This window comes from Sphaeramia orbicularis, chromosome 7 (genome assembly GCF_902148855.1).
Source record: "Sphaeramia orbicularis chromosome 7, fSphaOr1.1, whole genome shotgun sequence".
Taxonomy (NCBI): domain Eukaryota; kingdom Metazoa; phylum Chordata; class Actinopteri; order Kurtiformes; family Apogonidae; genus Sphaeramia; species Sphaeramia orbicularis.
Genome location: NC_043963.1, coordinates 35,992,919 through 36,007,908, shown reverse-complemented (window position 1 = coordinate 36,007,908; position 14,990 = coordinate 35,992,919). Strand labels below are relative to the sequence as shown.

Genomic DNA, 14,990 nt, shown 5'->3' with positions numbered 1-14,990 from the left:
TCTGCAGTGCATTTATTTTACATTTTCAAACACTAACACTGTTCTACAGCAGGCACACTGATAAGGCTTCCCGCCACTGTCTCTGCTGCCTGCACTGCAGATGTGTCTGTGCTCTGATTTGTTTACTACCCTTGTCCTATAATTGTCCGATCATCTAAAAAAGGACATTTAATCTGCCCGTTTAATCCCCAACTGGTTCATTGGTCTATTACTAGTCTCATCCTGCTACCAAAACAGTTCCATGAAATTTACACCATTTTATTTTATACGATCTGGCTCAAATACAGGATTTCGTCCTCATGTAGAGAAAGGCCTGTTGGGACCACATGCATAAATATAGACATATTGACACACTGGACAAAAACACACAGTCTGCACATGAACTTGAATGGGTCACATAGACACTCTACTGCACCATACAGTGATCTGTTTGATTTACACTGTGAGCAGGTCCCCAAAGAGGTGTTTAAATTAATGGGGTAATTATACACTGAGAGGAGAAGGAAGCCACACTCTGATTTATGCTGGGAGATAAAAACACACATGCTTACACACACCCAGCCACACACACACATACACACACACACGCACACACACCTACACACACACACACACACACACACACACACACACACATACACACGCTGGGCTCCTCGTGGGACAGGCTATGTCTTTGCTCCAAGGACAACTGCTCCCCTCTCTCCTGTCTGCTCCTCAGCTCCATTCACTTCCTCAGGTTTCAGCTCCTCCTGCTGCAGATACACATTCTGTTCCCCACTCATCTAGTCTGTGTTTGTGTGTGTGCCAAAGGCCAGCTGACCCACTGCCAGTAACAGCCTCCATGTTCAAGTGTAGACTCACTGGGGAGCTGTGAACATTACTACCGTGCAACTTTAGCTAACAGAATGTCATTCCTTTCAAACAAAACACACACACTCACATATTTGCGCAAAGAGCAGAGGCCATGTATCAACATGCGGTACAGCGGTGTGATAAATGCAGTCGAGTGGCTTTGTATTAGTCATGTTGTTAGTGGCACAGCCCCAGAGGAGGAGCTGCCTTCATCAGTCATCGAGGTATAGGTGGAGGAGAGAGCATCCACAGGACCTCCCATCTTCTCTCATCACAAGAAAAAGCATCAAGGAGGAGCTCGGCTGAAATGAGGAAACTACATGCTTGTACTTCAGTACTCCAGATTGTTTTGTGGCATTGCATGTATACTGTGCAATAGGAAATATTTTAGGAAACATTTCCGCAGTGTTGTTTTTGTACTTGTGATGCTGTTTTTGTACTGTGTTGTGTTTTGTTGTTATCTTGTGCCCCTGACTGCAAGCCAACTTTCCCATCTGGAAAGATAAAATGACTGAGCTGAACTGAGCTGAGCATCACCCAAAATCCACATTGCATTTCAATATTTATGCTGAAACATTGCAAAAAGGATTAGTGCGATAGGAATTTGGACAACAAGGGATTTTTAAGAGTGCTGAGTCAGCTTGGAATGACTAAACAAATATAATCTAACAGCTATAAATACACAGGTACACGGCCAAAGAATTAATTTGCATGATAAAGGAGTGGTTCTCTGCTTGGAACTTGATTTGATCATGTTTATATTTGTGGTTTTTTTAAGCAGAAGAAACTTACATGACTACCTAGAGGTAATGATGCAGCCCTCTCAACCTCAAGGCCCACAGATGTGCAGCAGAAGGCAGCTTGGCTTCAGCTGAGACAGCACTTTCACTTCTCTGACAAAGTCAGGCTCGCTCTCATTTTTTCTCTTTTCTTTCACACATCTATAATCCAAACTTTACAGACCGCGCCTGCTAACACTATATATTCCTTCATGCAGCAGCCATATTATTTTCAATAATCACATTCCAGTTGACGTAAAGCTTGATGAAAATGCGGAGGTGTCAAATAATGCGCAAATTACCATGTGAAAGTGTGGAGGCAGGTAAAAAACCAAACTGCAGCAGGGAGGAGAGTGAAGGACAGCAAGGAACGGAGCGAGAGAGAGTAGCTTAGAGCAATCCCAAAAAGGAGAGCAGCAGAGCTTTAAGTCTCGGGGGAATTTGAAAGCCACAGAAATCCAGTTGCGGATATTAAGAAGCTTAATCTAAGAGCTTGCTGAGGCTGAGTTTTGCTGTGTGGGCCCCATCACTATCATCCTTGACGGAGGTTAAAGAGGAGACGGAGGGGGATAAGGAGAAGAGGAAGAGAGACAGATGGGAGCAATGACGAGAATAGGGAGCTGTGTATCATTATGACAGCCTTACATGCTTTTATAGAAGAATTAAAAGTTGGTGTAGTGTACAGGTGTGTGTGTGTGTGTGTGTGTGTATGTGTGTGTGCGTGTGTGTGTGTGTGTGTGTGCGTGTGTGTGTGTGTGTGTGTGTGTGTGTGTGTGTAGGTGTGTGTCTGTGTGTGTGGTTTAAGCACTGTTGCACTGGTGCTTATAAGTACAGCCTTTTTGCAACTCTTATGAAATCCCCTCAAACAGCATGTTGGATACAATTAAAGCCAGAGAGCATATGTCAGTGCTTAGAGAAATCTGTCTATGATTCATTCATTCCATAATTAGACACAACCAAGTGATCCGACTCTAGCGCACGAGTCAGGATAACATAAAGCAACGCTCTCTGAGATGAAACTCATTATCATCAAGCCCCACATGTCTCCCAGGAGAGGGGAGGAGAAGAGAGGAGACTGGCAGGCAGGTGGATAAGAGGAATCCCCGCCGCCTCTGTGGCATTCTTTTCTTCCTCGTGGCATTCCTGCTTCATTTGATCTGAATGTTTGAGCATAATGAAATGCTTTGCTGATGTAAGGTCTACAAAGGCCACAAAACCCTCAGTAGGGCAGAGATGGTGCGCAACAGTGCTGCTGCACTTTGGCGCTTCAGTCTCGTCAATTTGTCAGGGGAACCAGAATGTCTGTCCACAGCAATCATTCAAGCGTCTTTAACGGCTGCCTCTTCACACAGATTAGAGATTGCGTGTTCCACTGCAGTGCCACATAGCTTTGCTCTGTCTGTGGAGAAATAATTGGTTTTGCAGTGCAATTATGGCTCGCTGTGCTCTTTGGAATTCAGCGACATATTCTAGGAAGCATCAGCACACAGTCTGTTATCTGCTAGCTGCATAATTTGTATTTTACTCCGTGTGGCTCTGTATCTCTAACTTTCAATTTTTATGACATTAAAACACAGAGACTGCCACGATACCAAAGCCAAAACAAACAAAACATAAAGTCTGTGGTTTTATTTAGTATTATTTAAATCAGGTGTAAGAATTTGGCTTGTATTTATCTTTCTCTCTGTGTTTGTAGGAGGAATAAACCGGGCTGGGGCAGCAGTGCCGACATTCTTGCGGACCCCCACCGTGATTCAGCCCCACCTGGACATGAAGCCGTTCCTGCAGTTTCCCATGGAGACCCCTCCACCCCCACACAGCATGAGCCTCTTCCATAACTTCAACACAGTAAGAGTTTATGCAAAAACATGTACTAGCACACAGAGACTGCAGAGTTATAACTCAGCAAGAACGAGGAAAATACACAACACTCAGGAACCTTGTTACTGCAAGATTTGCTGTCAGTGTGATGTCTCTACTCTACAGATTTCACATGCTATGTTCGCTTCATTCCTGCCCATAAAATAGAATTTTTTGTGTGTTTTTAGAAGTCAAATAAAAAATGAACACATTGAGAGGCCTCCAAAAGGCAGGGTATTCCTAAAAACGGTTTTCTTTCATATTCACACATGCATCTCCACTTCTAAAATCAAAGAGCACAAAGTTCTAAGGCTATCCTTATAGCTGTATTCTCCAAACACTGCATTTTGTCTGATGTGATATTTATTCTAACTGAGAAGGGTTCTGTCTTCCTGCTTCTCCAGGTTTGGCTAACATCTTATCATTTAGATTAGACTGTAGAGACATTTAGCATTTCACCAACTCAGCATAATGCACCGCCTGCTCCTTCAGACACCATTAGGGATTCAACGCATCTTGCATCAGCAATATGTAAAGTCAGTGTACTTTGTGTGTTGGAAATGTGGGGCGATGCTATTCTTGGACCAGACCTGTAGCAGACTTATTCTGTCAGCCTGGTATATTTGGATGCAGTTTGGTGACATATTATCCTCTTGTCACTAATTGGAAATATTCATGGGGAGAGTAACAAGTATCCAGACACTGTTAAACACATTTTGTCTATATAGTCCTTTTAATAGCCCTCCATGGGCCATGACATAAGTGGAATCATTTCCACTGATGTTAAACTGCACTGCACCCAGCAGACACAGATTAATAGACACACTGAAATTATGCAGGCACTCAGTTTCCACTCTAATGTCTGTTGCACAGGAATCATTCTTGCCTGCTCTTTCTTCATTCTGTTTCGCTGCCTCTGCAGCACTCTCCGAGAATCTCTTGTTCTCTCTCTCTCCCTTGTATCTCTCTATTCCCCATCCTCCTCCTCAGAACGTTAAGTATATCTGAAGGTCCAAAGGGACGCTCTGAATGTTAATAGCTGTTGCTGCTGATGACTGTAAGTTGGCCCCGAGTGGTGCTTTACAGGCCTGTGGCCAGAAGATGGGGCCATAGGAGAGGCTTGGAGGACATTCTGACCTTACACTGGAGCTCCACTGCACTGACACATACGTACTGTACTTCAGTGCTTTTACTGCATTGCAAGTGCTAGAAATCAATGGTAAAATGAAATGGTATACTCAAGCTGATAGTAAAGTTGCTATTTGATAGAAAGATAAAAGGGAGGAAAATGATCCCAGTCAATCTGAATGCGTGGCATGTGAAGTGTTGCTTAGGAAAGCATTTTTGAGCTGTAGGAATGCAGAGAGATACAACTCGCTGCTAATGAAGATATTGTCTTGATGTTTTCCAACAGAAAAAGTCATGGCCCCCAGCCTTCTCTGAGATGATTTATGTTTAATTTAGTGTTATGCAGTTGTACAGGAAGGACCTAGGGTTTCAGTGTAAGTGTCTGCAGCTCTGTTTACATCACTGGCTATATTTTATGGCTTGTTGGACTTTCAGGCTAAAGAATGTTTAGTCAGAGAAGGATACTCTGCTTGGTATTTACACAACTGTAAGAGGATGAACCAAGATTCATTTACACTGAAGGGATCATTTTAAATAGCTTTCATGCCTCCTGGTTTTAGTCTGCAAAAACATGCTGTGGTGAATATTAATGACTGCATTATTGAAGACATGAAGACATAACGGTAATAACACTGAAAACATGTCCCTGTGCTGCAGAACGGTGTTTTTGAATGAAGCTGGCTGCTAGTTATTGTATCACTCTCGCTTAATAAGTGAGCTGCGCTGAGTTTGTACAGCCTTAATGAGGCTCCACTTCACTTTGAGGGTTATTAGCCCCATAAGAGAGGAATAGCCTCTCCTAGAGCCATATGCAGCTTTAATGGTTTTCTAATGTGATTTGCCCTCTACCTGGCTGTCTCACCCGATGTGCCTCTAGACAGTGACGAGGCTGAATTATTTATCTGCAGCAGCTGGTCCTGATATAGACGCATACATATACCGTGGTCACACACACATCTAAACTGAGCTGGCTGAATTGATGTGCACTCACTCACACTGCTAAGTCAGGAATTTCTGATGAAAATGTCTCATCATGCAAAGCCAAGTACAGACTTGTTGAATCTCACCTTCTGTCCACTCCTTTTTTTTTCTTAGTCGCATGTTCCAACAGCATTACCTTTATTCTCCACAACTGCACTTACTGAAGAGTTTCTTTGCATTTCATCATTGTTTCACCATCCCTGGTTCCTGTGCAAGTTCTAAACTGGGGCTCCTTTAAAACAGTAAGGATGTAGAATATTTTTTCTGTTTGTTTAGCTTCAATTGAAAGGAAGTTTAGCTGAAAAGGAATGCATGTGTCCTTTTGTGTAGAAAGAAACAAACATAAGAGTCTATAGTGTGTGACTGTATGACTTCATGTGTGGTTTGGGGGAATTTTGTTGGGGTTCTTGGAGAGGGCAGCAGCTCCAGTTGCTGATGATGACATTTGATAGATGGTGTGAACATGGAAAAGGGGGGTGAGTCAAGCAGGAGGAAAGCGGGGCACGCTGCATCTGGACAGATTCAGCATGCATGAAGAAGGGGGAGAGAGAGAGAGAGAAATAGAGAGCGAGAAGGGGAGGAGAAAACTGAAAACCACGCTACAGTGAAGCCTGAGACAGAGGGAGAGCAAGCAGCTGTGAAGAGAGGAGGAGGAGGCTGAACAAAAGGGAAAGGCACTTGTTAGGTGATGTGTCAGTGAAAAAAGAGAGAGTAAGGGAAAGATTTGAGAAAATCCTTACAGCAGACACTCACTTCTTCTCTCACAGCCTCACAAAGAGAAGCAGAGAGTGCACCAAAGGAGAAAAAACAAAGAAATCTTTGCTGGCAATGCATCACTAGTCAGAAGCCCTTTAAGTTTGTATTCTGAATTGACAACCAACCAGGAGGCTGAATGAGTGAGGAAAGTGCAGTGCACACTCTTAGTCTCACACATGCTGAGACCCAAATACACACCTTGGCTAGCAGCACACACACAGGAGGACCAATGCAGCTCCAAGCTTCTACAGACACAGAGGAAAAGAAGGTGAGTCTCTAAAGCTTGGAATGGCTGGATCTTTCTGCTGCTTTTGTTTTTCTCTCAGCTATGTCTTAAACTGGGAACAGCCCAAAAAGAACAGGAGAACTTGTGCTTCAAAGGCGGTTGTTATCTGGCACAGCACAGAAATTACTATGACTGCCAGAGCTGTTTCACAGAGCAGTGCATTCCTCATTGTTGGAATTCAACCCTTCTAAACATGTTGTTGAAGGGCAGTGATCAAACACCAAAAGAAGAAATGGGAAAAAAACGGACGATAAAAGGCAGGCAAGATGAAATGAGTAAAGTAACCAGTCCAGCTAAAAATATGTAGGTACGAAGTTGAGGTGCATGGTGTTGGGTGGTACAGTGCAGTCAGGGAAATGTTAGCAGACAGGTTACTTTTTGGGCCATTTCACTTAAGTACCTCTGTGTTAACTCAAGGCATTTGGACTTGGAATCCTTGCAGTGCTGTTGACGTGACTGCAGTTTGATGCTTAACTTAGTGGTCTGTGTGGTTTATTTACATCTGCCAGAGCTCTCACCACATACAAATAGTACTATAACTAACACTACCAAAACACTCCATTTACTTTTATTCAACAGACTGATTTTATGTTTATTGTCATTCCATCTCTATGGCTTTGCATTTCTTTTATATTACTCATGTGCTGTATATCAGTATTTTTGCTATCATTTTTAGAAAGTTACATGATTACTATTGTCTGCAGGGTTTTGTAAAAACTATATTCATTAAAGTTCACAGAGGGTTAGGGCATAGGCCAAGGACAAACCCCTCTGTCACTTTGTTTTTTTAACGTTGAACAGTCCCAGGCTAACGTTGAATCATAGCCATAGTCATAGTCATAATTATAATCATAATAACAATAACAATAACTAAGCATCAACTAACATATTCAAGACCGTTGCTCACATGTTAGGTAAACTAACCAATGGCATCAGTTGACAAAAATGGAAAAAGGAAAATATAGCTCATGATTTAATAATATTATGGAATAAGAAGCACAGTGGATCTGAGTGTAAGTCTGATTGCCCTTTCAGTTTTTATTTAGAACTGAACATTTGACCACTGGCAAATAAATGTAAACACAGATCTTCTCCAGGATGGTTAAAATGACGGCAAAGAAACTAAAGCCCCTTATGAGAGTTTTGGAAAAATCCCTCTTTAGTTACATCACAATGCTGTACTCCTATTTCATGAGGACATGTTTTGGACAGCACTTCAGCAAGAGGCTCTGACTAGCCAATCCAAAAAGGCTTACTGGCAGCTGGACAGTGTTTTTAACAGCTGAATCGACTGGCTAGGTTGATCGTAGTTGATCCACACCAAGGGTACTGGACTGACCAGCTCGGGGAGAAGCCAGTGAATCATTTGCACATTTACAATATTACACCAAGTCTGTTCAAGTGTTTAGAGGAGTCATGGGTTGCAGCATCGACACACACACTGACACACACACCTACACACACACACACACACACACACACACACACACACACACACACACACACACACACACACACACACACACACACACACACACACACACACACACACACACACACACACACACACAATGATTAATGTTTTTGCTGTTGGTGTTTGAGTTGGGATAATATTTGGCAGGAGTTTGAAGGGTTCGATAAAGAATACTAAACATGTCTCAGTTCTGGGGTATTGCTGAGCAGTTGTTGGACTTATTCAGGTAGTTCATGTATCCACTAAGCCATTTCCAGCCAGTATCATCACTTTAGTACATCAAAATTCCCAGCATACAGCTGCAGTAAAGACAACTGCAAGCTGTTTCTGGGGGAGAAAAAAGGGAGTCATGGAACTTAGTATGAGCATGGGAGTGGGAGCCAAGTGAGATAAGACTGTGAGATGCGAGGATGTCCGGTCTGGGCCCCCTCTCTGTTTTAGTTTCTGGTCTCTTTCCCATTTCTCCTTCGTTCTCTCATTTATTCATCCCAATTCATCTTCCTCCTTCGCTCTCGTACTCATTCACTCCTCCAGATGGTGTATTTCTGTACCATCTTGTCACACAGCCACATGCTTCCAGTCTCCTCCCTGTTTCTTCCTTCCTCTGTTTACCGTTTTTGTGCAGGGTTGCCGAGTAACAGTCTCTTTGTGCAGAGAGTCAAAGTGCTGACAAAATTCAATTGTGTTTAAGTTATGAGAATATTCTTTTCAGTGAGTCTTTTCTTTCTGTCACTCCCGAGGCCAAAATCTTGAGCCATTTGTATATTACATGAGTCTGTTGCTCTGGGTGTAAAATAGCCCAGGGGAATGCTTGGTGATTAGCCAAATTAAACACAGTGATGAGCCAAATTGAGTCATTTAGAGTCTGTTGGGCTCTCCAAACCGACAGCATCACACTTGGAGGACTCTCTGGAACATTCCCCTGCTGCCTCACGAATTCAAAACACAGCATCATGTCCATTTGTTTTGCACGCTTTGACTTTTGTTTCTCTTCATTCCAATTGCGTGCTCATATAGTGCCACATCATCTTGTATCATTTCCCTGCTGTAGTCACTGTAACAGAGCCAGACACTTGTCTCTGTGTGGAAATCCACACCAGCCACTGACTCCAAGCTAATGCTAAGATCAACTAACACTGGATAGGTAAAATTAATCTTCAAACATAACAAATAATTGGAATGGATCCCTTCTAGATCAGCACAGACTGGGTCTTTCATGTCCTGGACAAGAGTTTTAATGGAGGGCTTAGCATGTTTGAGAGTTGCAAAAGCAAGTCAGTTAAATTTATACAAGGTGCTTAACACAACACCAGCGATGGACGTCCCAGCTGAAACAATTAGCACAGGGACAGTACGAAGCTAGAACCTGGTCAGGGTCAGAGACGTGAGCTTGGTAGGTTGGAAGAGGTGTCTCAGTTATAGCAACATGGTGTCAACACTGCTGAACATAAAAACACATATACAGTAAACACAAGTTAGATGCTGCACACCAAGATTATAATAGTTTTGGATTTTTCATTATAGTTTAGTTTTATTTAGTTTTGACTTTTCTCTCTAATTCAGTTAGTTTTAATTCGTTTTTAAAGCAGGCTTGCTAGTTAGCTTACCGGCCGACAGGCCGTAAGCTATTGTTGTCATGCGGTGTCGGCGTTTGTCGTCTGTTACAGAATTTTCAATCGTCTTCTCCGAAACTACAATTCCGATTGACTTCAAACTTGGTGTACAGCTTCTTTATGATGATGTCAACAAAAGTTAGTGAAATTATTTGGATCCGGATCTGATTCTGGATTTGGTGCGACTTTGAAAAATTTTCCCTTTATAAGAGATAGGAAGTGGATTGATCTAACAAATCAGTAAGTATCAATGATATCAAGGTGGAATTTAAATTTTTTACAGATCTGACTAGAATATGACCAAAACATGGGCTATTTCTGTAATATGATAAATACACAGAACCGGGTGATAATAAATGGCATCTGGATACATTTCCCAAAGCTTTTAATTTGGCCAGTAAACTACAGGGTCATTGGTCCTATTTTTTTAGCTTACCGGGCGACAGGCCGAAAGCTATTGTCGTCATGCGGCGTCCGTCGGCATCATCGTCGTCTGTCGTCCGTTACAAAAATTTCAATCGTCTTCTTCTCCGAAACTACAATTGCGATTGACTTCAAACTTGGTATGCAGCTTCTTTATGATGATGTCAACAAAAGTGAAATTATTCGGATCTGGATCTGATTCTGGATTTGGTGCGACTTTGAAAAATTTCCCCATTATAAGAGATAGGAAGTGGATCGATGCAATAACTCCGTAAATATAAATGATATCAAGTTGAAATTTCTATAGTACAGCCCTGATGGGGAGATGACCAAAACATAATAGCCACATGCTGATCAGGATCTTCTGGAACTTACGGAAAATTTAACATGGGCTCTTATGGGGAAAAAATTTCAATCGTCTTTTTCTGTTAACACAAGGTATTGAAATTATTGTGATCTGGATCTGATTCTGGATTTGGTGCCACTTTGAAAAATTTTCCCATTATAACAGATAGGAAGTGGATTGATGCAATAAATCAGTAAGTATCAATGATATCAAGTTGGAATTTGAATTTTTTACAGATCTGATCAGAATATGACCAAAACATGGGCTATCTCTGTAATATAATAAATACACAGAACTGGGTGATAATAAATGGCATCTGGATACATTTCCCAAAGCTTTTAATTTGGCCAGTAAGCTACAGGGCCATTGCTCCTTTTTTTTTAAAATTAGTTTTCTTTTTTTTTCTAAATGCTTAGTTTTAGTTTAGTTTTAGTTTTTTTCATCTTTTATCTTCTTCGCCATCGTATTCAAATAAATCCCAGACAGGACTCTGCTGCTTTCTCCCAGCTTTAGTCTCCATGTTTCCAGGTAGAATGGGGACCAGAAGACGACTCTAAACAACAAGTGATGACCAATGATGGGCTGTGAAGTGCCGTATGGTGCCACCAGCTAAAATTGCTCGAGTGAAATAAATCGCTTTCATATCAATCCGACATTTACAAAGACGAAAACGAAGGGAATTTTACCCATAATTTTTGTACGTTTTAGTTAGTTTTGTAAGCACACAATATAGTTTCAGTTAGTTATAATTTTTTTCTTTTAATTATAGTTTTTATTTATTTCGGTTAACGAAAATGTTTTTTCAAGTCCAGTTTTCATCATTTCGGTAGTTTTCGTTAACGACAATAACCTTGCTGCACACACTGTTTTCTGTACTTTATATCCACCCTGCAGGAGGTCTTTAAAGTTTGGTCTCGGCTAAACAGCAATCCCGAGTAATTGGTCAAATATCTAACATCCTGCTTGGTTCAGACTGATGGTAAAGGGCACAGCGTATTGACCCTAATACATTACCGTGATGGACTGGCCTGTCGACTTCTAACACCAGGACTCTGGCAAAACAAGTCCTGGAGCTCAGAGACCTGTAGTGAATGAATTATAGCTGACACACTCTTTCTCTCTCTCTCTCCTCTTTTGTCTGCTTTCTCTTTTGTCCCTTCTTCTGTTATTCTCTCTGTCAGATGGATCCGGTGCAGAAGGCCGTGATCAACCACACCTTTGGAGTCCCGCTGGTCAAGACCAAGCGACCGGTCATCTCCTGTAACGTGTGCCAGATCCGCTTCAACTCAGAGGTAACAGGAGCGACAAAAATCTACAGTTTTACTCCCCTCCTCATCATCCCTCACAGGTTTAGAAGTGTGTTTGAAGGGTTCTTATCCCAACCGGAGGCAGCGACACAGTTGTTTGGGCTGTGTTTTTAGCAGTTGTGACCCCGTTGGAATTTAATTTGTTTCAAGACAGTGTATAGAGTTAGCAGAAGCAATAATCCCTCCAGCACAAAACGCTCAGACGCTGAAAGCAAGAAGCAATGTTTTTGCCTGCCTTTTAAAACGGATTTTGTTTTGCTCGTCAAAGCTGGTAAAGCTTGGTTAAGATCTTGAACTTGTGGAGGGTTATTTCAGCGTGTCATGAAATCGGAATCCTTCAAATTAATTGCATGATTTTATATAATTATATTAATTCTTAATTTTTAAAGCAGTTTCATCTTCTCGTCCATATGGTGCAGTTTATTCTCAGCATAGACTCATAATGAGAGTTTAATCGCGCATTTTACCCACAGGCATACATGACTGATGACAAATTAATGAAAACACAAATCGTATGGAAGCATTTACATGTGATGCCAACCTTTTCTCATTCTTTTTTTCTCTGTAGACTAATAGGATAGACATGTGACAGCATTAGTGCCAAATGTCATGTGTGCAGTGTATAATTTGGCTGTGATTCTCTCTATTCACTGGGCCAGGGCGTACATTCATCCACAATACACAACATTAGGGAGTGGACCGGTGCTATATATACTCCTCAGGTCTACAATCATGGTTTCCATGTGGTCAGAGAGCTGCAAGCCTGTAATCTTGAGCACTCTCTGCAGATTTCTTGTCTGTAAATCTTCATAGTCAACAGGAAGCAGTTATACAGATATGTTTATACAATGAAGTAGCTTTGGGCCCAGTTTTAACTATTAAATACTGTCTGTTTTGGTGAAGATGTGCCTTGTTATTAGAATATATATAATTCTGTGGAGAGTTTAAATATTTACTTTAAGAGTTAAATATTATTTTGAAGGAGTCTGCAACTAATAATAGTGTTGAGTAAATATCATATTTACAGGGTTCCCTCCGGGTCTTAAAAAGTTTTAAGTCTTGAATTTACAAATATGCATTTAATACCTTAAAAAAAGTCTTTAAAAGGTATTACATTTAATATGCTAGGTCTTAGGTTATGTAGGCATAAACTTGTTTGCCGTAATATGTTTAAATATGTCTGGGAAATTTCCAAGCTGCAAAGAAAGTTACATTAGTCGACTCAGTTCCAACCTGACAATTTATATTGAAATTAGGAACCAGTTATTACTAACTTTGCAGCTCCTGGTGAGAAATGGCTCAGAACAGTGGGATTCAAGGCACAAGAGTAAGTAAATACAATTCTAGGAGTCATACATTTTTGCTAGTATGACCATGAAATGGGCATTAAATTCTGTTCTAAGTAGTCTTAAAAAGTCTTAAATTTAACTTGTAGGAACCTGTAGGAACCCTGTATTTACAGGAGAGAATACTGTATGTAACTCGGAGCAAAAATATAGTTTCAAGTGAAGCTCAAGTAATGCAAATTTGTGCTCACATTTGAGAGGTAACATTTGGTGACATCTACAGCAGCCTTGGTTTATGTGCTGGCTCCTGACAGATAAGAGGCACAAACACACGTGTACAAGCATCTGAATCCTTGGGAATGTGGCATGCAGGACTACATCACCACTGCTGTCATTGTCACTTCCACCAGAAAAAACACACACATACACACACACACACACACACACACACTGCAGAGTATCAGCAATGTGAAATTTAAGGAAGGCTGTGTAAAGTTTGTGCTCTTCTACTAAGCTCTGCCGGTGAAAACCTGTCCCCCATATTGCCATAGAATAATTCCTTCCCCACAGTGTTCTCTTTTACATAATGTCAAGTCAGGATGAATATTTCATGGATTAAAATAATACAGCGGGGAACCTCGACGATTAAAGTGCTGCTTCCACGGATTCATTTCAGACAGTCCTCAGGAAAAAAACACCATTATTCTGTGATATTTTTCTTTCTTTATCCACCATGTGTGAGTTGATTGCTTAGGTCAAAGAAAGTGAAAGGGCTTTGCCATGTAATCCGTGTCATCATGAATGGTTTGTCTTCCGACGTCCTGCTCCTAACCCGTGGTCTCCTCATTTCACGCATCATTTTGCCAACATTCATTCGACCCATTTGATGATTCTCTTCATGCCTCCCTGTTTTTTCTGCCTGTCTCTCTCTCCCCCAACCTTCTCCTTCCTTTCTGACTGTCTCCCTCTCTTTTGCTGCATTATTTACAGTGTGGAAATGCCTAAAATTGCCTGCCACTACTTATTATATGATGCATTCGTCAAGGGCATGTATTAGTGTCTGGCTCTGACAGCCCCATTGCATCTTGGGAAAGAGGGAGAGAGGAGACTCAGAGGGGACGAATGGGGGGAGGGTGTGTACCCCACTGTCCCTGCATCGTGTGGTGGTGTGAGGTGTTAAACGGTGGTTTATGCAGAATAACCTTGGTGGCGTGCTGCATTAGTGACATCACAGGCTCTGTCGCGCTGCATTGACCAATGTCACAGCTGCTGCAGCAGGACTACAGCATCTCCCCTCTCCTATTCTACTGTCCAGCCTGTTATTTCCTCTCACTTCTCTAACCTTCTCTCATTTTTTGGTCTTTGATTTAGAGTTGCAGCTGCCACACTGTGAAAATCTGGCATCCTCCTTAAAATGATAGTCATGCACTTGAACAGTTTGTGCATAATGAAGCATACGCATCACATGCTGGTACAGTGCAGCTTTTTTCTGTTTCATTTTTTTAGTCTCTTTTTTCCACTCCCATTCCCTGGCGTTGGGGAGTAACTAGTTACATACAATGGCATTACATAATTAAATGACAGGTATTGAAATGTTAGTGATTACAAAGGTCGTATATTTCAGTACAACACATACATTTCTGTGTAACATCCATTCTGTTGCTTTAAAATATGAGTCTGCAAAGCCTTTTGGCCACAAATAAGTTACCATCAAGAGTAAGATGGTTTACAGGAGCTGTCTATGTCAAGAATGCGCCTTCATTTGGTAGCATGTAATTGAATTTTATAGTACTCAAATTGTTTTTAAGTGCCATTATGAGGTTCACATTGTATAATTTAACTGAATGTTTTTAGAACATTTTAGCTTAAAAAGGCAAAAAAAAAAAAAAAAAATCAAAT

General features: G+C 41.3%; 1 protein-coding gene across 2 annotated transcripts in view; it reads left to right on the top strand.

Annotated features, from left to right (window-relative positions):
• Positions 1 to 14,990, top strand: part of znf385a (zinc finger protein 385A) — a 67,358-nt gene that overhangs the window by 30,580 nt on the left and 21,788 nt on the right. The window contains exons 2-3 of one of the 2 annotated variants that reach the window (XM_030138532.1): positions 3,328 to 3,479; positions 11,680 to 11,790. In XM_030138532.1, coding sequence (XP_029994392.1) covers positions 3,328 to 3,479; positions 11,680 to 11,790 — 263 coding nt within the window. Of the gene's footprint in view, positions 1 to 3,327; positions 3,480 to 6,229; positions 6,625 to 11,679; positions 11,791 to 14,990 lie in introns of those variants that run through there. The other variant, XM_030138533.1, reaches the window with a different exon arrangement.